General features: G+C 40.6%; 1 protein-coding gene across 1 annotated transcript in view; it reads right to left on the minus strand.

The window, feature by feature from the left end:
- SLC44A4 (solute carrier family 44 member 4) overlaps window positions 1-23,080 on the minus strand; it is a 1,277,084-nt gene that overhangs the window by 606,981 nt on the left and 647,023 nt on the right. Inside the window, exon 6 of the mRNA XM_044082136.1 lies at window positions 8,393-8,506. Coding sequence (XP_043938071.1) covers window positions 8,393-8,506 — 114 coding nt within the window. The remainder of the gene's footprint in view (window positions 1-8,392; window positions 8,507-23,080) is intronic.

Below are 23,080 nucleotides of genomic sequence, written 5' to 3' on the forward strand. Positions count from 1 at the left end.
ATGAGAGTTTGGTACATAGGTGTTAGTCCGATTGGAGAGCAGAGAGGATGATACATTTGGGACCATTGAACTGAGAGAGTCAATTTAAGAAATCTCATGTGAAATCTGGAAAGAGGGCTCAAGTTCAATGCAGAAGCCATAAGCCCTACAAGTTTCAGAACTAGTCTTGCTGGGGCCAATGGGTAAGACAATACTTGGTTTGCTGCTTGTTGAATGGACAGAATCCTACGCTGTGGTAAAGTGGCTATATGACTCATGGCTTAGTGGTAAGTCATGCAGACTAGTGTTTCCAAGGTCCTGGGTTCGATACTGAGGGAGGTATTTTGGGTTGGGAGGGTGGCCTAATGGTTAAGGTATTTGCCTTACAAACACAAGTTACAGAGTTCGAGTCTCACAACAGATAATTGGCTAGGCTTAAAATGGCTTGCAAGGGCAGTTAGCCTAGTACTAATCTATGAGCCTATGAGCCTATGAGATGACGTATCCAGGTGACATCAGATGAATTCTATGGACTTAGTTGTGTTCAAATTTGCTCTTTGCCAGATTTATGGTAACTGGAGTAAAAGGTTCCTCTACTGAATTAATCGATCCTTGGTCTCAGCAGTGAGGAGCCAGTCATCCAAGTATGGAAACACCTAGAACCCCTGCAGTCTGAGATTGGCTGTGACTACTGCCATGCATTTGATAAACACATGGGGAGTTGTGGCGAGTCCAAAGGACAGAGCTCAGAATTGAAAATGATTGGCTCCCAGCCTAAAATGCGGAATTTCCTAAAGTATCTGTTTATCTTTACATAACAGTAGACATCTTGGATATTTATTGAGCACATCCAGTCATCCTTAATGAGTAGAGGTAAAATGGACTAAACCACTACAATCCAGAATTTTGTCTGCTGTATAAATTGGTTTAGATGATTTAGGTGCAGAATAAGCCTTAGGTCCCCTGTCTTGTTTGGAACTAAAAAGAACTTGGAGTAGACTCCCGATCGTATCTGGTGTGGTGGGATCTGCTGGATGGCCCTTTTTTCCAGTTTTTGACTTCTGCTGTTGCAGATTCCATTTGATGGGATGGCACTAAGGGGATCCTTGTTTTTATTTGTTTGGGGGACAGAAATGGAATACCATTATCCTCTATTATCCTCAACACCCAAGTGTCTGAAGTGATGGCATGTCAGATTTAGGGTGTAGGGATAAGTGGTCCCCAAATGCCTCCACAGTGCATCAGTCAGGCAAGCCTTCAGGAGTGCTGAAAGGATTTCTCAGAGAAGGGACCATGAAATCTTTGGTTATGTAGACCATCTTTGTCCCTAGGCTGATGTCAACTAAAATTACCCCTTCCCCTGTCACTGGTGGGGGTGCCCAAGGAAGTACCTTGATTAAAACATTGACTTTCTGAACCATATCTCTTCTCCTCCTCTCCGATTCCTGGAAAAGGTTCTTTGAGGGGTAGAAAAGCAGATCCCCATGGCAGATAGAGTCTTACCATTCTGTTCACTTGTAGGGAGTGTTTCCTTCAGCTGAACTAAAGCTGGACCTGCTGTTCGCTATTTACCAACAAAGCCTCACCAACCAGTAAATGTATGTGTTCTTTGTGAGGGCAATTAGCTTAATATCTATGCACATTGGAGCTAAACACTGAACCTGATGGTTTCACGCTTATGGTAGTGGATGCCAGCAGCCTAATTTAGTCCACCATTTGTACTTGCCCATGGTCTTTTGTACTCTTTCTTCTTGCAACCCTGTCCATAGCTGACTTATCTACCTACTCACTCCATTGCTCAGCTGTTTCTAACTGTTCTCCCACCCCTCTACCTACCTCTCCCCACCTTACTATTTTTGTCCTTTTTCTGCTTACCTCCCTTATACTTCCTGCCTGCCTCCCGCCCTCTCCTGTGTTATGTGGGTTCTCTTACCCATTGCTTTGCTCCCTTGCCAACCCTCCCTACTCTCCTGTAATGTACTGTTTTACTTTTTTTCTCTGCAACTGACTCTTTCTGATCTTACTCCTCCTAATACACTCTACTTACCTGTTTCTAGATGGTTAATGCTCATTCCCTCAACCATCACTCTGCCTTATTAGGAACTGAGGATCTTCTTTAATGCTTTTCTCTCTCACTGAATTTCAGTTAGTATTACTTTTTATTGATAGCTGTTTTTGTTTTTCTTTGTGAGTGACTGATTGTCTCTCACTGCACTGTTCTCAGTCCTGGGTGGATCTCTATAGGTGTATTCTCTCTGCCTACCTTTACTTAACCCCTCCTCCCTCCCTAATTTCCGGCCAATAGTTTTCATAGGGTACCTTTCACTCTCAGGCACCATTTTTAAATTGTGGTTATCCCTTGCTGCTGGGCTTCCCTGTCCCTGTGTGTGTACTCGCCAGATACATTATGTAAAAGAAATTATAAGATAACAGCCTCCTAATTTTGTATTTAGTGTCTATTTATTTGAGGTTCAGAGTTTTGCTGAGCTGCATTTTTGAGTACATGTGCATATAATCTGGCAGTTCACTCTCTGCCTCACCCTAATAGAAATGTGCATGTTATTTGCTTATACTGGTTACAAACAATAACAGTCTGTAAGGTTTTGATAATAGGCTATGCTCTCCAGGAAGTTTCATGTACTATAACTGTATCTGAGGTAGCCATTTTTTTTCCTATAACAGCTATTACGGACTTGTGTGCTGTAATTTCAGTCTATGTGCATATACCAGTGCTACTTGTAGGAAGCCTGCTTTAATTTTTTTATGTTTTTAGTACCAATTACTGCCAGCATTATGATAAAGTAATATGTTTTAGTGTAGGACTACTTGCTGTATTGAACACTGCTGGTGTTGTGCATGCTTGACAGTTGATACTCTCTTAGTTGAATTAACACTTTACTATGTTTTTCACACTTTACTGATGTCACCCTTTTTACCTTTCTAGACATTTAAAGTCTCCATCTTTTCACCCCTGAGCCTAAACCCCAGGACTCCTGAGACCTAGCTGAACTAAAGCTGGACCTGCTGCTTGCTATTTACCACCAAGAAAGGCTCACCAATCAGTAAATGTATGTGTTCTTTGTGAGGACAATTAGCTTAATAAGTATGCACATTGGGACTAAACACTGAACCTGGTGGTTTCACGCTTATGGTAGGGGATGCCAGCAGCCCAACTTAGTCCACCATTTATACTTGCCCACGGTCTTTTGTACTCTTTCTCCTTGCACCCCTGTCCATAGCTAATTGTTTAACCATTCTCCCACCCTCTACCTACCTCTCCCTACCTTACTATTTTTATCCTTTTTATGCTTACCTCCCTTATAAGTTTTGCCTACTTCCCTCTCCTACATTCCGTGAGTTCTCTTACCCATTGCTTTGCTCCCTTGCCAGCCCTCCCTACTCTCCTCTATTGTAATGTTTTACTTTTTTTTCTCTGCAACTGACTCTGACCTTTTTTCCATCTCTTACTCCTCCTAACATGTTCTACTTGCCTGTTTCTAGATGGTTAATGCTCATTCCCTTGACCATCATTCTGCCTTATTAGAAACAGAGAATCCTCTTTAATGCTTTTCTCTCTCACTGACTTTCTCTCATAGTATTTCTTTTTATCTTTATCGGAAGTGGTTTTTGTTTTTCTTTGCGAGTGACTGATTGCCTCTCACTCCACTATTTCCAGTTCTAAGTGGAAGGCCGCTATGCTCGGGGTCACTCCACTCCCCTACCCTAACCCCATTCCCACCCACCCCAGTCTCACTGTAATTTTGGATGGTGCAGTGCTGTCACCTCACAGCAAGAGGTTCTCTGGTTCAACTCTTGGCTGCGGTGCCTTCTGTGTGGAGTCTGCATGTCCTCTCTGCATTCGTGTGGGTTTCCTCCAGCTGCTCCGGTTTCCTCCCACATTTTAAAGACATGTGTCTGGAGCATTTCACCCCACGCCTCCTTTGAAAATTGTCTTTTTTCCAAGTTGGACTTTCCCAGTAAACAAATGTTAAATAAAATAAGTAAATTTATAACTATCCAATCCCTCCCCTCCATAACCACAACCCCTCAAGCAGCAAATCATAACCCTGCAATTAGCTAGCTTGCCAATCCAATTGTTGCCACTCCTGCTTACATTTTTATACCCTATTGTACGTATACTATTCCTTTCTCCCCCCATCTTTACCTCCCACTATAACTATATCTCACTATCCACAGCCCCATCTACTCCAAATCTTGCTATCACCCACCACCCCAATGAATGTACACGTCTTTGTCTTTTCACTTTCAACCCCCCCAGTTACCTACCTCTCCTCTCTCTGCTTAGTCTCTTTTCAGACTCTTCTATACAAGATGTCTTTACTCTTATATGCAATCGCACTACCACCCATCCCCTTACTACAATCTACATTCTTTACTATGCCTCAAAATAAAACTGTCATATCCCTCGCTGTCCTACTAGCTCGGTTACTCCTAGACCTTTATGCCACCTCCTTCCAATTATAGCTTCCCACTAACAACCCTTCTCTACCTTGCCAGTAATTGAGAACCTGAATCATGACAACCCCACTATTCACATCTCCCCATACCTCAACACCTCTTCTACTCTAATTTTCTCTCTTAGATATTTTCAGACCCACAGCTCTGTGACTGCACTTTTTATACACACACACACACACACACATATATATATATATATATATATATATATATATATCACAGTCTGTTTTCCAAATTAAATGTCTACCCTCCACTGCCTTACCCATATTAAACTCCAAGTGTGACACCCATCCTAATCCAAGCCCATCTTCACCACATTCTCTACCCCCTCCAAATCCTCAATCTGACAGCTCCCCTAACTCCACACCTAACTCCTATCTTCCTCTGAAAACAGTAACTCTGACCTTTTCATCATTAACGTTGACATAAAAAGCCTGATAAAGTCCATGAATTTCATGTTTCTATTGCACTTTACTCCCCTGATATAGTTATCATTACTGAAACATGGCTTAAGCCTCACATTAAATCTTAAGAATTTCTTCTCAGTGGTTATAACATCCTCAGAACTGATGTATCTAGACATGGTGGTGGGATTGCCATTTTGTTTAAAGACTGTCTTAATTTGGCACAACTTAACTCTACCTCACCTGATATCCCTAACTCAGACGTTTCAGTAGCATGCTTAGATTTAAATAGTAAGTCCATTATCATTATAGGGATCTACCTGCCTCCTGCTAATAACCCCCAAAATATTGAAAACAGCCTTGAATGGGCCTCTACAAACTTTAGCCATGAAACTATGATACTTAGAGATTTTAACCTTGACTGGACTACCTGCTCTTCCAACCCCCCTACTAACTTTCTAAACCTTTACAATTTCTGTTAAAAAATTAATTATCCCACATGCATTGACAAACACACCAAGAGACGATCCATTCTTGACTGGATTTTAACAAACAAATCCAGTATTAGCTATTATGCTAGGTGTCTCCCAGACACACTAAGCAATCACTTCCCTACCTACTTGATTAGAAAACATTCACACAATTCCTGTATCATTTAATTTTGCTACAATCGCAATAAAAACACTTTTCTCCAATCTTATTTAACACTCTACTTCTACAATATGATTGGACACCTCTAAAAACTCTTCCACTGGACAGTGCAGTACAGTACTTCAATAGTGCTTTCCTACAAATACTTAATGATCTAGCCCCAATTAAAAAATTTGTACCAAATCCAAACAGCTTCCATGGCCGTCAATAGACGCAATTCTTCTACCAAAACAAATGGACAGAGCCTGGTCTCCCTTTCAGAATAATAGAAATAAACAAAATCTTATTACCTACCAACAACTTAGAAATCAAACTAAAAAAATAATTAAACAAGACAAAAAAATTACTTCCAAGCAAGTCCGTTAAAATACCAGAAAAACCCCAAAAGGTTCTGGCAAACATCTCCTTCTCAACCGAGGAAAACCCACTACCTCAGCACCAACTCTGACCAACCAAAATGAGTGCATAGCCACTCAATTTAACACCCACTTTAACTCAATAACCTCTCTACTAAACAGAACCCCTAACACACCTCTGACCATACCTCAAACCTTCAACAATTCTACCCTTCTCTATCTCAAACCAATCCAGTCAAAAATGTCCTTTCTAAATTAAAACCTTTCACATTAGCTACAGACCAGATACCCGGTGACCTTCTACAACTAGCTGCTACTTCCATCACTTACCCTATATATATATTCTCATTAACTGTTCTGTGTCTGAACAGTATGTACCACTCCTCTGGCAAATATCTCAGATCTTACCCTTACAGAAAAGGTGGTCCCTCTACTGATATATCCAACTATAGACCCATAGCCATTCTGTCTCCACTTGCCAAAATCTTAGAAAAATGTATACACAAACAGATCTTAAGACCATTTCCTGTCAAATAATGTATTATCTAATACACATGGTTTTCGACCTAGGCATAGCACCAGTACAGCTCTAATTAGCTTTACTAATACCATAAATCAACTCAACAAAAAACAACTAGCCTCTGCTACCTTCCTAGATATGTCAAAATCATTTGACATTGTATCTCATCAAATACTTCTCAATAATCTAGCTTTCTACCACTCCAGACCTGAAGCCCTTATGTGGTTTCATAGCTACCTATCATATAGGAAACAAGCCACGTTATGGGACAATAAACTCTCCCCCAGCTCCCTATATGTGTTGGGAGTCCCACAGGGTTCTATCCTTGGCCCACTTTTATTCACAATTTTTACCAATGACCTAAACTCCTCCGCAAATCCTCACTCGTACAACATGCTGACGATGCTTCCCTAATCTGTTCTGCCCCTACTATTAAGGAATGCCAAGAAAAAAGCTCAGGCAGCCCTCCACAATATTGAAAACTAGCTAACAGTCCATCAATTTATACTTAATCCCAATAAAACCAAGCTTATGGTTTTCTGTAATAACTCAGCAACTAACTCCCAACCTCTTATCTATATTTCTTCCTCCAATAGCACAAAAATAGAACACAATGAACTTACAAAACTTCTTGGTGTCACAATTGATAGTGGACTTAAGTTTGATAAACACTGTGCACTAACAATTAAAAAGGTTCATGTCAAACTGGGTTCTTTGCATAGGACTAAAATGTATCTTACGGACCTTGCCAGACTCTCAACAGCCAGAATCCATCTATCTTCCCTTCTTTACTGCTCGCAAATATTTACCAATATTCACAAATCTGACCTCAATAGTCTTGAATCTTGCTACAACAAAATTGCCAAATTTGCCACTAATCATTCTCAAAGATCCCACCATTGCACTGCCCTACTTCAGCTGAACTGGTTAGAGCTGCCTCACCTTCTTACTCTGAATCAGCTGCTAACTGCCCATACAGTCTTATACAAACCTGATAACGTTATGCCCAGCTCTATCTGGCCTTGTCCATCCCTACAGTAACCTAACATATCTTAGGTTTGCTGATAAAGTATTGTTGAAGGTTAATAAACACAAAACTCTCACGGCATCCCCTTGCACTCCCACATCATTACCAAACACTGGAACTCTCTACCTTCTATGATCCCATGAGCAGCTGAATCAGATGAAAAATAGCCAACATTAAACTGCATATTGGTTTGATAAAAGGTATTACATCATGTATGTTGTTTTACATTTTTGTCAATTCCGGACTTCAGGTCTGTCATTTTATCCCAAATCAATGAAATGCCTTTTCATTTTTCACTACATTTGTATTAAGGTTTACTACATCTCCTAGGGTACCTGTTTTACTTTCTGAATTCTCAGATCCTTTTCACCATTTCAGACAGTTTAGTTTTAATTTCCAAAGATTCTGAAAAAGGTTTATATAATATTGAACATCTTTGACTTCGTGTCATGTCCCCATTTCCTTTTGTTAGTTTTCTGCTGTGACACTTATTTCTTTCTTCTTCATATCATGGTATTTAAACAAGTTTCATTCATTTCATTATCGAAACTCTGGGTTTAAATTTTTTGCTGTTACAGTCTAAATTTCCATTTGCTCCTTCATCTTCCCTCAATTTTGTCACCCTATACCTTCAAAAAGATGTAGGTTTAATAAAGCACCCTGCCAAGGCAAATTAAAGCACACAGTCAAGTTCAGCTCTAATCTATTTTAAGAAGAAAAGTTCAGAAATAATGCACAAGCTACCTTTAAAGTGCTCAGAGTAGATCCAACTCCTTCACTTTTGGCAGTTGTCTAACAGTTTCCTGACAACTGCAGATGTGAGAAAAGGAAAAGCTATCCCTTCCTATCCATGGTTAATCATTCATTGAAACTGAAAAATAAATATTACTGAATACTATGTGACTAAATTGCAATTATTTCCTTAATTCTTCACAATATCATGTATTTAAAAATAAATGTCTCCAGCCACACTTACCAGAGTTGTTGTATTCAAGTTAATGGAAGGAACACAAAAGTTTTGATCAAGACAAGTACGGCTTGTGCATGTTATCCACTCTTTGTAGGCTGTGGGGCACTGTGCCACGCAGATCTAAACAGAGAGACATTTGTTTATGATTTATTAAACAAGCAGCGTAGAGATCATAACAATTCCTTAATCAGGATAATATTCAGAATACTTTAGTTACTCTTTAACAAACCTTTGGAATCTGTACTATGACATTCCACAGAGTTTAGAGTTGCAAATATGGACAGTAGTGTGCATTTTTGCTGTAAATAAATACATGTACAAAAACAATTTAACAGTGCAGTAAATACCTTCAGTTACTAAGGTGGAGTCACTGAATGCAGATGTAAAGGTCAAAATGATTACCAGGCCTAGCCCATTGGTACTAGAGAACCAAACCACTTGCAACACTGGTAACTCGTTTTAGAAGTTGACATTGTCTACAGATGTAAGAGTCTACTGTCCCAGGAGTTGTTTCTCTTCACTGTTGATAAGAGGAGGATGAAGACTGAGCACAGAAGCAATATTGTGGTAAGCATAGTTCATGAGAGAAAATGTTTGTGGCTAATTCCACAGTGGTACCAGGTTTCGACACAAAGAACATCAGATAATGGCAGCAGTAGATTTAGATCTCAGAACCTTGTGCTCAATTTCAGTATTGGCCCCATCCCTAGGACCTAGCCAGGAGGGAAAAAAGAGCACTTGTGATTATTCCCACCCTTAGTGCCTCTACTACCATTCTCTTTTTTCAATGGTTACTATTTATTACATGTATATGGGTCTACTCACATTAGCAGAGTAGCTCATATGCCGACCTCCAAAATGTCAACCGCAAAGGGTCAACAAACCGAACATCTACAGATTACCATGCATGCACTGAGAAAGAACCACAGCACATGCAACAAATAACATCTTTTTTTGCACCACCCATGTGGGGGCTTGTGCCCCCTACACCCCTGCTAATTATATGTACTAACTTCAAGATCATACAATCCCCAGGGAAAGCTAATGTTCCCCAACCTGGAGATGGTCGATCTTGCACACCCATCAACCATCTGCATATGTCAAACAAATGTGGTGGGTCAGTCATCAACACTGTGATGCGTTGACATACTAGAGTGGAACCATATATTTATGGATGGATTAAGCAGTGTGTGTGTGTGTGTGTGTGTGTGTGTGTGTGTGTGTGTGTGTGTGTGTGTTGGAGGGGGAACAAGACTATGATTTTCCAGAAAGTCAAATCACAAAGGAAATAGTTATGCCACTGTGCCAAACTCAGCCAACTCTTCCACATATGACAAAATGCAAAATAAGGTCCTTTTTCTCACTATACTATACTCAAAAATCTTCCTGATGAAATTCTATACTCTTAAATACTGATTTAGCAATGTTTATTTGCAGAGGGATAACCGCTAGTCAAAGACAGTGGAGTCAGCAAGTTTACCAAATAACTCTAGACTCTCTTTGCACTGTTTTCTTTTTAACATAAACACTGTAATTTTTATAGAAAGCACAATCAGGCAGAAAAGAAGGGGCTCAACTGAGTAACAACCACAAACTGCAGCCAGATGCAAACCAAATTATCAGCTAGCCACTACCACTCCAACAATTCTATTTATTTTATAAATGAGCTGACATTGTCACAAAACATCTAGGCTCTACACTAGTAGGCATCTATGTGGTCACACAATTCTGGTAGTAATTTCTACTCTTTCTAAATTGGTTTCAGATTATAAAGAAAGTACAGTTGTGTAAGTTAAACTTACCAGAACAGTAGATGTTTGGATGATAACTGCTGAGGTAGCCTTAGCTATATGGGTTATATCCTGACAAGGATATAACAGCCGGCCAGCTTCCAAAGCTTCAGAGTACTTTTCATGCACTCAAACTCTCAGGCAGCTTGAGATGAGCTGACTACAAGATAAATTTGGGTGCAAAGCCCCTCAGAGATTTTCTGCCAGCAGAGATAGGGAGGCTGAGCCCTGAAAGGACAATGCTAGGAACTACAACAAATAAAGATCCACACCCTGGCATAAAAAAACATAACAAAAGGTGGGAGAGGTTCATAGGTTTATACTAGGCTATCTGCCCTAAGGCATTTATAAGCCTAGCCCAGAGTTTTTGTGGCTTACGCCACCCCTTATGTTAAAAAATACTGTGCCCATTAGTTTGTTGTGCCTCTGTCCAGCAGTGACACAGAGATGATTCCCGGGGTAAACCTACGATCTCCCATCCACCGGTCAAGATTTCTCTTGAACAGAGCCAGCGAGGCACTCTGCCTCACATGGACCGGGATTTTATTCCACAACATAGGGAGTCTCTAGGTGACAAATCTATCCCTCCAGCATGTCCTATTTATATCCGTGCTAAGGTTTAAGTCGCTTGCTCTAGTGGATCTCGTAGATTTGGATTTTTTGAGGTGGAGCATGTCCATTAATTCCGGGTTGGACATGGCCTTGTATGTCAGGCACAGGTCACCTCTGAGCAGATGGTATGCGACTGAATAGAGCTGGAGTTTCTTCAGTCTGGCAGCATATGACAGATTTTGGAGTCCCTTTATCCTTTTGGTGAGGAACTTTTGGGGTCTCTCCAATTGCTGCAGGTGTCGGGTGAGATACATCCCGAATGGGGCATTGTACTCTATCATTGGTCTGATAAGTGAAGAGTACAGGGGAACAATGACCTCACTTGATCTGGATGTGAATCCCTTCATGATCAGGTGGGCAATGTAGAAGGTTTTTCTAACCACTTTAGCAATGTGAGTGTCAAAAGAAAGGCCACTGTCAACCTGGTTCCCCAGGTCCCTGATAACCTCTTCTGTGCTTAGTAGATTACCACCTATATGGTAGCTTGGGGTTACCTTGTTTTTCCCGAAGGGTATGACTATACATTTTTTGGCATTTAACTTCAGGCCATGGCTCTGGCACCAGCTATCAGTTTCCGTGAGACCCCTCTGAAGGATATCTGTGTCCGATGTACTTTCCACTATGGCTCCCAGTTTGCAGTCATCTACAAACTTTGTCAGCCATAGTCCTCCTATGTTAGCCTGTACTTCTGAGAAGTAGATGCCGAACAACAGGGGCCAAGGACTGAGCCCTGTGGGACACCACTTGTGACCGGCTTGGAGTCTGACATGGCGCCAGCTACTCTAACCCTGTGGGTTCTGTCCTTTAGTCAGTTTGCAACCCATCTTGTGACATATGGGTTTACATTTAAGCTGGTAAGTTTCTCTATAATACCCGAGTGGGGTATTGTGTCGAAAGCTTTTGTAAGGTCAAGGTAGGCTGTATGGACTGCCTTTCCCTCATCAATGGCCTTGGTGACTGTTTCGAAGAAGTCGACCAAGTTCAAAAGGCATGATCTGCCCTTGACATAGCCAAACTGGGTCGGGTCCAATGTCTGCAAGTCCCCTATGTCTTTGTTTACGAGTTCCATTATGATCCTCTCCATAGCTTTGCAGACCAGGCTTGTTAAGCTTATGGGGCGGTAATTACCAGGGTCCGTAGAGGCACCGCCTTTGTGGAGTGGGACCACAGTTGCCGTACGCCACTCCTTGGGCACGTATCCTGTGGTAAGGCTAAGATTAAACAGCTGCCTTATGTGCGGGTTTAGTTCCTCATTGAGTTCATGTAGCACACAGCCGGGTACACCATCTGGTCCCACTGATGCTGTGTTTTTAGCTTTAGAGAGAGCAGCTTTCACCTGCGCATTGGAGATGTCTGGGAGGCTGCACTCCGCTGGGATAGTTCTCTCTCCTTTTGCGGGGGAGAGGGGGGTGAAGTTTGCACTGAACCTGTCTGCCAGTATGTTGGCAATGTCTGTGGGTTCAGTGATTTTTGTATCATTTTGGACTAATTCTGAGCATATCTGGGAGTTTCCACCCAGGTTTCTAACATAGCTGAAGAAGGCCTTATGATTGTCTTTTGTATCTATGGCAATTTTTCTCTCAAAGTTGGCCTTGGATGATTTTATGAGTGCTCGTATTTTTTTACTAATAATGATCAAAGGTGTCTTCTCTTTTATGGATTTTGCTCTATCATGTAACAGCTTTCTTCTCTTATTGTAAAGTTTGTTTATGGCTGGGTCCACCAGACTGGATGTTTGCCCTTGGTGGAAAGAGTCTTGGTTTTATTAGGGATTGCCTGATCCATGCAGTCCTGGAGGTGTTCGTAGAAGGCATTTGTAAGGGCTTCCGCAGCTTGGGTTGTGGTTTCCACTGGCTCGGAGGCCTTGAAGGATACCACACCAGTCTTGAGTAGTGTGAAGTTTGCTTTAGAGAAGTTCTTCACTGTGGTCTTTTTTGTTTGGGGTGGGGGCGGGATGTGGATATCCAGCGAGATTAGTTTATGATCTGATCTCACCAATGAGGGATATACTTCCGGTGTGGAGCATTTTGTCCCCATGTTTGTGATGATGAGATCTAGTATATTTTCTCCTCTTGTGGGAACGGTGACTAGTTGTTCCATGGCATTTGAATTTATGAACTCCAGGAACCTTTGGACTAGAAAGTTTGGGCTTGAGTAATGTTCCCAGTCTATATTCGGGTAGTTGAAGTCACCCAATATAATGGTGTTTGGAGATACATTTATACCCTTCCAGTGTCTTCAGGAAGGCTGTGTGGGGTTCCTGAGTTTGAGAGGGTGGCCTGTAGCATGCTACAAATTGTAGAGCAGTTTTGCCTATGGTTAATTGCACCTGGATGGTTTCCGATGCTTCGTGCGTTGTCACCAACCTGGAGGTGTGGGTATCCTTGATGAATATGGATACACCCCCTCCTTTTGTGGTGTGGTCCGGGTTTTGGGACCGGAACGCATGATATGAGGTAAAACCTGATAGTGCCGGGGTGCTCTCAGGAGCCTTGAACCAGGTTTCAGTCACAGCACAGACATCGATGTTCTCCATACTGAGAAGGGCCTCGAGTGCGTGCATTTTGAGATTCAGATTTCTGGCATTGAGCAGCATTACCCTTAGTTTCTTCCCATTTTTGTTTTCTAGGTTGGTAGGTTTAGAATTTGAGCCTTGCCTAAAAAAGGCACTATGGGGGTGGCAAGAGCCTTGGCCAATATCCGGAATCCCAGGGGTGACAGGTGCAAGCCGTCCCTTGCGAAGCAGCGTGGCTTGTCAAGCATGTCATCCCAGGCAGACAGACACTGGATCCCCTTTGAATGACACCAGAAATTAAGCCAATTGTTAAAGCTGATCATCTTGTCTCTATGTTGTGGCATCATTCTTGGTGAAGGAAGGATGCTGCTCAGGGTCAGGGTCATACCTGCCTGGGCTACATAATCAGAGAGCTCCTCTATGTCTCTTTTCATGTAGTCCAGGGAGGTATCGTCTCAGGTCGTTCACACCAGCATGGACAATGACTGTGTCATATTTGTACTTGCTGTGGAGTGACCTGAGTGCTTGTGTTATGTGGCGGATTCTAGCGCCTGATAGGCAGCTTACTGTGACCCTCTCCTTGTTCAGCCTGGTGAGTGGGACGTCAGTGTGTCTGACTATGGAGTCACCTATGACAAGTATGCTTGGTGTTGTATTTGGCCTTAAGGGCTGTGACTGCTTTGCACACTGATTTTGTGTTTTATGTGTTGCCTGTGGTGTGTCATGAGGTGACGGTTGCTTGGGTGTCTGCTTTGGAGGCCTCTGCTGTTTAGGTAAATTTTTGCTCAGAGCTTCCGAGTATATCTTTGTGTGTTTATGTGTTTGATTCATTGTTGTGATAGCTTTATGTGAGACTGGTTTTGTGGTGTGTGTAGTTGCCTTCTCCTCCTGTCTGGTCTTGCCAGCCCTGAGTTGAGAGAGCTCAGCCTCCAGTTTGGCTAAATAGCTGCATCTCTCGCAAGTATTTGTGTTATGTGGGAGGAGGAGAGGGTTGTCTGTGTACATGAGGCAATTGTAACATTGCCTCAATATTCCCAGATTCATCAACTGGACAGGAGAGGACGCCAGCATCTGGCCCTTCGACATGCTAGAGAAATTAAGAAGTTTGGGGTGTAACTGAATGAGAGAGGACTTGGTAAGGAAGTGGGTACTCCTGGGGTTTGAATGTGGAGGGAGGGAGCAGCTACTGCAACACTGGCCATTCAAACATCTACTGTTATAGTAAGTTTACATTCACAACTGTACTATGGTCATAGGTAGGTACTAGGCTATCTGCTCTAGGGGATTTATAAGCCTAGCCAGAATGTTGGCTTTCGCCTCCCTTTTAGACTAGATTCCTGAGCCTCTGTCCAGCAGGGCCACAGAAGTGATCCCAGGAGTAAATTTACAATTACCCATCCACTCATCAAGATTTCTCTTGAAGAGGGTCAGCGAGGGGCTCTGCCTAACATGGACTGGGATTCTATTCCAGAGAGAGGGAAGCCTTTGAGATATGAATCTATCCCTCCAGCATGTCCTGTTTATTGTTCTGCTAAGGTTTAAATCCCTGGAGCATGTAGTTCTAATGGATTTGGTTTTCTTGAGGTGGAGCATGTCCAACAGTTCCGGGTTAAACATGGCCTTGAATGTCAGGCAGAGGTCACCTCTGAGTATGCGCTAAGCAACTGAGCAGAGCTGGAGCTTCTTTAGAAGAGCTGCATAGGGCATCTGTTTGAGGCCCACGATCCTCCTGGTGAGGTATTTTTGAGGTCTCTCCAGTTGTTGCAGGTGTCGCTTAAGGTACATCTCAAATGGGATATTGTACTCAATTATGGGCCTGATAAGAGATGAGTAGAGGGGCACAATGACCTCTCTTGATCTAGATGTGAACCCTTTTGTGATTAGGTGAGCTATATAGAAGGGTTTTCTAACCACTTTGGCAATGTGACTGTCAGAGGAGAGGCCACTATGTACTTGGGTCCCCAGATCCATAATTACTTCTTCGGTACTTAGTGGATTACCTCCTATGTGGTAGCTTGTGGGCACTTTGTTTTTCCACAAAGGGGATGACTATGCACTTTTTGGCATTTAGCTTGAGGCCATGGTTCTGACACCAGGTATCTGTTTCCATAAGGCCCTTCTAGAGGATCCAAAAACCACCAACACAGGAGCCCAAAGGGTGAGATGCACGGAAGATTCCTTTATTCCGTACACAACATACGTTCTGGTACCTCGGCAATTCGCCTTCATGGAACATTTACTATCAGAATTCATCTTCCTTTTAAATTTATCAATTAAACAATTACACCATTGAACCATCCCACATTCTTAGCTAATCTTAATACAATTCATTTGTTCAACTGCCTTAAAAACATTATTATTGCCAAGTCTGATGTTTTCAAATCTTTAATGCATACATTTTTCCAAGATATAAATATAATTAAATGTTTATATATTTAAATATTTATTACTACTAAATATATAACTTTTAACATAAATATTTATTGGTACTAAATATATGAATATAAACAATAATAATAAGAGTAGCAAAATTTAATTTATCATAAATATACTAAATATATAACTTACGTTAAATAAGTAAACATTTTTTAAGTAAATAAGTAACATACAAAATTTCATATCACAAATCCACTTTCCAAGTTCATGCCCCTAGGGTATAATGTGTGGTATTCCAAGATCATTTTGTATTCTAATCTACATAATGCCCTCTTGAAATTATCTATGCAAATATGGGGTCTGGCCAACACACTAAATAAAAAAAATCCACATTCCCATTATATACATTAATAAAATGGGAGGCTACTGGACTGTCCATATTTCCCCTTCTTATATCCCCCAAATGTTCCAAAATGCGCACTTTAACCTTTCTCGTGGTTTGCCCAATATACCATAAAGGTGTACTGCAATTACATCCTAAGATGTATACTACTCCTGATGATTGACAATCAAATCTTTCAAATGCAAAATATTTTTTGCCATTAATTTTAAATCCATGCATGTTTTTTACTTTCATGCATACTGAACATCGACCACAACGAAACGTCCCCTACATCCTTACCAGTAGAATTAATTAATTTTCTATTTAACAATTCTTTCAAGTTTGAATATCTACCGTAAGAGAATGTAATGTGTTTGGGAAATAGATTTCCTACATTTGGATCATCACACACCACATGCCAAAATTCTTTCATAATTTGTTCAACCACAGAAGAAAAATTAGAAAATCTAGATACAAAAAATATTCTATCTTCTGTTGAACAATTTGGCATGTGGAAATGTTCTTTATGACTTCCCCCTCCAAAATTCCTGGTTCAGCATAATCTGTCTTTAATATTTGATAATCTAATATTATATGGCAAGCACGAAGGAAACCAAAGAAACTATTCAGTCCAAACAAGCACCCAAATAAGAGATGGAACGCTGAGGAACGATATAAAATTAATCAAAGTAATTTATTAACGCTGTCACTACAATTCTGCGTTTTCGTATAAAACACTTCTTCAGATAAATTCAATGGTTCAAATGCTGTTTAAATACTATGACGAAATTCAAATACAAAACATCATTGGATATCCAGTAATATTTAAAATGAAACTTCCATTTTCAAAATTTTCAAGAATATAAATGAATAAATAATCAATATTATCACCCTAAAACCTTCTGTAAAAAACTAATTTAACCATAATAATAATACATATATATATTTGTAACAAACTTCAATTGATTAAAAATTAATTAAAAAATTAATGTTGAAGGAAATGAATGATATACCAATGCCCTCTAGTGGCACATGATAAAATGACATTAATAATTATTACAATTTAGCTGATCTAAGTTTTAAAACAGGTATAATAGACATTTCATTTAAACGGGGATTCTTGTTGGCCTCTAAAGTAATTTGCCAAAACATCCCTGTATTCCAGTTTTGCCTCCCACATACCTCCCCGTATTTCCCTAGGAACAATTTCAAGAACAAAAAAAGAAAAAAATAGATTGTGGACAGGTCATCTTATGGCGAAATAATGCATTTCTAGAGTTGGCCTTATTTATCTCATAAAAATGTTCATAAATCCTCGGCCTAAGTTTCCGTTCTGTCTTCCCAACGTAAAATGAATTACAGACTTTGCATGTTGCTAAATAAACTAAACCTGAGCTATTACAATTTGCATGCACTTTGTTCGTAATATGCCTATTCCTGCAAGGAACTTCAATAGAAGAAGCATTTACTATGAAGTTACATTGGGAACACATCCCACACTTATATGTGCCGTATTTTAAACGGCAACCTGTGTTTGCTTTTCTACTTCCAAATTCAAACATGTTCTTAAAATTCAAATCCCGTCTAAATGTAAAGGCCCTAACACTTTAGGATCAATGTCAGAGATTTGTTGAAATCTATCCCATTCTCTGTTCACTATTCTTTTTATAATATTAGAGCCTCCATTATAAATGTCCCTTTAGGGTCCTTGTCATCCTTTCTTGGAACTGAATCTTTGGTTATAGGAAGGTTGACCAGGTCTGTTCCCAAAATAGGTCCAAACCTACCTTTTCTACCTTTGAAAACCTCTCTTTCTATCTGGCATATTAGGTCTGTTGGATAACCCCTACTTTTGAACATTTCACAGACCTTTTTACTTTCGACCCTAAATTCTGTCTCGTTTGATGTCATCCGGCTAATCCTTACCAGTTGACCTTTAATAAGATTTTTCTTCTGAAAGTAAGGGTGGCCACTATTAAAATGCAAATAAGAATTAGAAAAAGTTTGTTTCCTGAAAATTTTTGAACTAAAACTACCCATTTCCTTTGAAACACTAATACAATTTAAAGTCTTATGGTCAATTTTATATGTGAAATCCAAAAAATGTGTAGTGGTCTTAATATAATTCAAAAATTCAATGAATTTTTCTTCTGTATCAGTCCATAATATACATATGTCGTCCTGAAAACGTTTGTATAGTGTCCAACAACCTTTAAATTCACTATTTAAAATGAATTGATCTTCCCACCAAGAAAGTACAATGTTGGCAAATGTAGGAGCGCATCCTGCTCCCATTGCCACTCCTTTGATCTGTTTATAAAATTCTCCCTCAAAATACATAAAATTGTTGTTTAAAACAATTTCCATGAATAAAAGAATATTATTAAAATCCATGTTTGAGAATTTTCCGAACTTTAACATATATTCTTCCAACCAATTTAGACCTACTTCATGGGGTATACTACCATATAAATCCACAACATCCATTGTAATAAATATCAATGAATCATGACATAATTCCATTTTTAAAAGTTTTAATAAATCCCATGAATCTGTTAATACTGCAGAACCCACAAATGCTAATTTTTTGAGTTTATTGTCCAAAAACTGTGAAATAAAAGAAGTTATGGAACCTTCAGAGGAAACAACCAACCTTAAAGGTTGGTTATATATTCATTTATATTCTTGAAAAGTTTGAAAATGGAAGTTTCATTTTAAATATTACTGGATATCCAATGATGTTTTGTATTTGAATTTCGTCATAGTATTTAAACAGCATTTGAACCACTGAAGTTATCTGAAGAAGTGTTTTATATGGAAACGCAGAATTGTAGTGACAGCATTAATTAATTACTTTGATTAATTTTACATCGTTCCTCAGCGTTCCATCTCTTATTTGGGTGCTTGTTTGGACTGAATAATCTAATATTATCTTAACCTCTAAATGTTAATCTGATGATAATTTCTTCACAAACTCCTTCCCATAAATCAACCTCGGAAGTATTTCTTAGAATTCTTTTAAATTCTCCCTCTGGTAAGGTCTTAATCAAATGAAATGGATGCATGCTAGTAGCATGCAAAAAAATATTTACTGCTAAAGATTTCCTAAAAGGTTTAAATTGTACAGTATTCTCCTTCCCTATATAAAATTCCACATCCAAAAAGGAAATATTACATGGGGAATATTGAGCAGTAAATTGTAACCTATGAGTGTTCGCATTCAAACATGCCATAAATTGTTCAAACATACATGTTTCACCCTTACAAACAAAAATGAGGTCATCAATAAAGCATTTATAAAAAACAACATGATTTACAAAAAAATCACACAAACATAAATTTCTTTTCAAATTCCCCCATATAAATAACAGCATATGTGGGTGCAAAAGCTGCACCCATCGCCGTTCCTTTCTTTTGTAAAAAAAATTCCTTATTCCATACAAAATAATTATGTGTAAGACTAAATTCTAACAAACCTATTAGAAATGTAGTGCGTGGTCCTTCTCCCATCATTCTTTGCATAGCCTCAAGACCCCATCTTTTCCCAATATTAGTATATAAGGAAGAAACATCTACTGTGGCCCAATAGTAATCCTGTTCCCATTTCAACCCATGCAATGCTAAACACACATCTTGAGTGTTTCTTACATGTGAAACAACTTTGGGTAAATATTCCTTAAAATGAAAATCTAAAAACTTATTCACCCTTTCAAGATAAGAGCCTATTCTGATGCTTGTGTCAGCCGGAGAGTATTATAGCTCCCAGTTTGCAGTCATCTGCGAACTTGGTAAGCCACAGTCCTCCTGTGTTTGCCTGTACCTCAGAGAAGTAAATACCAAACAAGAGGGGTCCCAGGACTGAGCCCTGTGGGATGCCACTTGTAACCGGTTTAGAGTCAGACATGGCACCCGCAGCTCTGACCATGTGAGTTCTATCCCTGAGCCAGTTTGCAACCCATCTTGTGACATATGGGTTAATATTTAAAGTAGTAAGCTTATTTATGAGGCCAGAGTGGGGTATTGTGCCGAAGGCCTTTGCGAGGTCCAGGGAGGCTGTGTGGACTACCATTCCCTCATCTATGGCTTTGGTAACTGTTTCAAAGAGTTCAACTAGGTTTAAGAGGCAAGATCTGCCTTTAACAAAGCCAAATTGGGTAGGGTCCAGTATTTGGAGATTCCCAATGTCTTTGTTTATGAGATCCATGATGATGCGCTCCATAGCCTTGCAGACCAGGCTAGTCAGGCTTATAGGGCGATAGTTCCCAGGATCCTTTGTGGCGCCACCTTTGTGAAGTGGGATCACTGTTGCTGTACACCATTCTTTGGGTACATAACCTGTGGTAAGGCTGAGTTGGAACAGTGAATTTATGTGAGGGTTTAGTTCATTTTGGAGCTCGTGTAAGACACAGCCCGGGATACCATCCGGTCCCATTGATGCTGTGTTTTTTTTTTACTTTGGAGAGGGTTGCTTTCACCTGTGTGTCTGTGATGTCTGGGGAATTGCATTCTTCTAGGATAGACACTGGCTCTTTTGAGGGGAAGGGGGGGTAAAGTTTGCACTGAACCTGTCAAGCAGGATGTTGGCAATGTCAGTGGGTTCAGTGTATTTTGTGCCATTTTGCACCAGCTCAGAGCATATCTGAGAGTTGCCATCCAGATTATTGACGTAGCTAAAGAACGCCTTGTAATTATCTTTAGAGTCTTTGGCGATTTTTCTTTCAAAGTTAGCCTTTGATGATTTTATGAGGGATCAAAATTTCTTGCTAGTACTGATCAGGGATGCCTTCCCTTTTTAGGATTTTGCCTTTTCATGTAATAGTTTCCCTCCTTCTGTTGTATAGATTATTTATGGCCGGGGTCCACCAGACTGGTCTCCTGTTTTTGGAGGAGTGAGTCTTGGTTTTACTTGTGATGGCATGATCCATGCATTCCTGTAGATGCTCATAGAGTGCAATTGTAAAGGATTCTGCGGTTTGGGTAGCATTTTCCCAGGGGCTTTGAAACTTTCCACCTCGGTCTAGAGAAGTGTGAAGTTTGCTTTTGAGAAATTTTTCACAGTGGTTTCCTTGGCTGGGGATGAGATCGGGATGTGGATGTCCATTGTGATTAGTTTATGGTCTGATCTTACCAACGAGGGGTTTACCTCTGGTGTGGAACATTTAGCCCCCATGTTGGTGATGACCAAGTCCAATATGTTGTCCCCTCTTGTGGGAGTGGTGACCAGTTGTTCCAAGGCATTTGAGTTTATAAACTCGAGTAACCGTTGGGCAAAAAGAGTTGGGACTTGAGTAGTTTTCCCAGTCAATGCTTGGGTAGTTGAAGTCCCCCAGTATCATGGTGTTTGGCGAGACCTTCGTATTTTCCAATGTTCTCAGGAATGCCGAGTGGGGGTCCTGAGTCAGGGTGGGTGATCTGTAGCAGGCTACAAACTGAAAAGCAGTTTTACCTACTGTTAGTTGCATATGGATGGTCTCCGCTGCCTCGTGCAGTGCCACTAACCGGGAGGTGTGAGTATCCTTGATGAAGATGGATACTCCCCTGCCTTTAGTATTTCAGTCCAGGTTCTGGGCCGAAAAGAATGGTATGAGTTGAACCCTGGTAATGCTAGGGTGCTCTCTGGACCCTTGAACCAGGTTTCTGTTACTGCACTGATATCAATTTTCTCCATACTAAGAAGTGCCTCAAGTGCGTGCATCTTGAGGTTTAGACTTCTGGCGTTGAGTAGCATTACCCTTAGTTTTTTGTTTCTGGTATTGTCTATAGAGGTGGGTTTGTCTTTTGAGCCTTGCCTAAAAAAGGCACTATGGGGGTGGCAAGAGCCTTAGCCAGTATTTGAAAGCCTAAGGGTGACAGGTTCAAGCCGTCCCTGCCGAAGCAACGTGGCTTGTCAAGCATGTCATCCCAGGCTGACAGACACTGGATCCCCTTAGAATGACGCCAATAGGTTAGCCAATTGTTAAAATTTATCATTTTGTCTTTATACTGTGGCATCATTCTTGGTGAGGGTAAGATGCTACTCAGGGTCAGGGTCATACTGGCCTGGGCTACATGATCAGAGAGATCCTCTATGTCTCTTTTTATGTAGTTCAGGGAGGTACGTCTCAGGTCATTCAAACCAACATGGACAATGACAGAGTCATATTTGTACCTGCTGTGGAGTGACCTGAGTGCTTGTGTTATGTGGCGGATCCTGGCACTCAACAGGCAGTTTACAGTGACCTTCTCCTTGTTCAGTCTGGTGAGTGTGACATCAGTGTGCCTGACAATAGAGTCTCCAATTACTAGTGTATTAGGTGTGTTATTTAGCCTTGGGGGCTGTGACTGCATGGCACACTGACTTTGTGAAGTATGTGATACGTGAAAGTTGTTGTGGGGTAGTGGTTGCTTGGATGTCTGCTTTGGAGGTCTCTGTTGCTTTGGCAGATTTTTATTTAGAGCCTCCACGTATGTTTTTGAGAGTTTATGTGTCTTGTTTGCTGGTGCGATTTGTCTATGTGAGACTGGTTGTGTGGTGCAAGTGGTTTCCTTCACCTCCTGACCGACTGCCAGTCTTGGGTTGAGAGAGCTCAGCCTCCAGTTTGGCTGCATAGTTGCATCTCTCACATATATTTGTGTTTGTTGGAAGGAGGAGAGGGTTGTCTGTGTACATAAGGCAATTTTAACATTGCCTCAGGATTCCCAGATTCACCAACTGGACTGGAGAGTATACCTGAAACTGCGTTTTGGACATGCCTGGATGTTTTATAGAACTGATTTATTGATTGTCTGGAATGGACAAATAGAGAGCCTTGTACATCTGGATATTATAGGAGGGTGTAGTGCTCATCATACTGATCACTGCTGAAGCAGCCTTAGCTATATGGATAGATTATACTAACTAACTACATTTGGGAGGTCGAAGGAGAAGAGTCCAGGAGCCCCTGGAGAATGGTCCTAGCAAAGCCTGATCTAGATCTTGAGAAGGAATCAAGTTTGTAATGCTTTGTAAACATATGTACAGAGGACCAAGTTGCAGCTTC

The sequence above is a fragment of the Protopterus annectens genome, chromosome 9.part0 (assembly GCF_019279795.1).
Source record: "Protopterus annectens isolate FY-2018-M chromosome 9.part0, PAN1.0, whole genome shotgun sequence".
NCBI classification, from domain to species: domain Eukaryota; kingdom Metazoa; phylum Chordata; order Ceratodontiformes; family Protopteridae; genus Protopterus; species Protopterus annectens.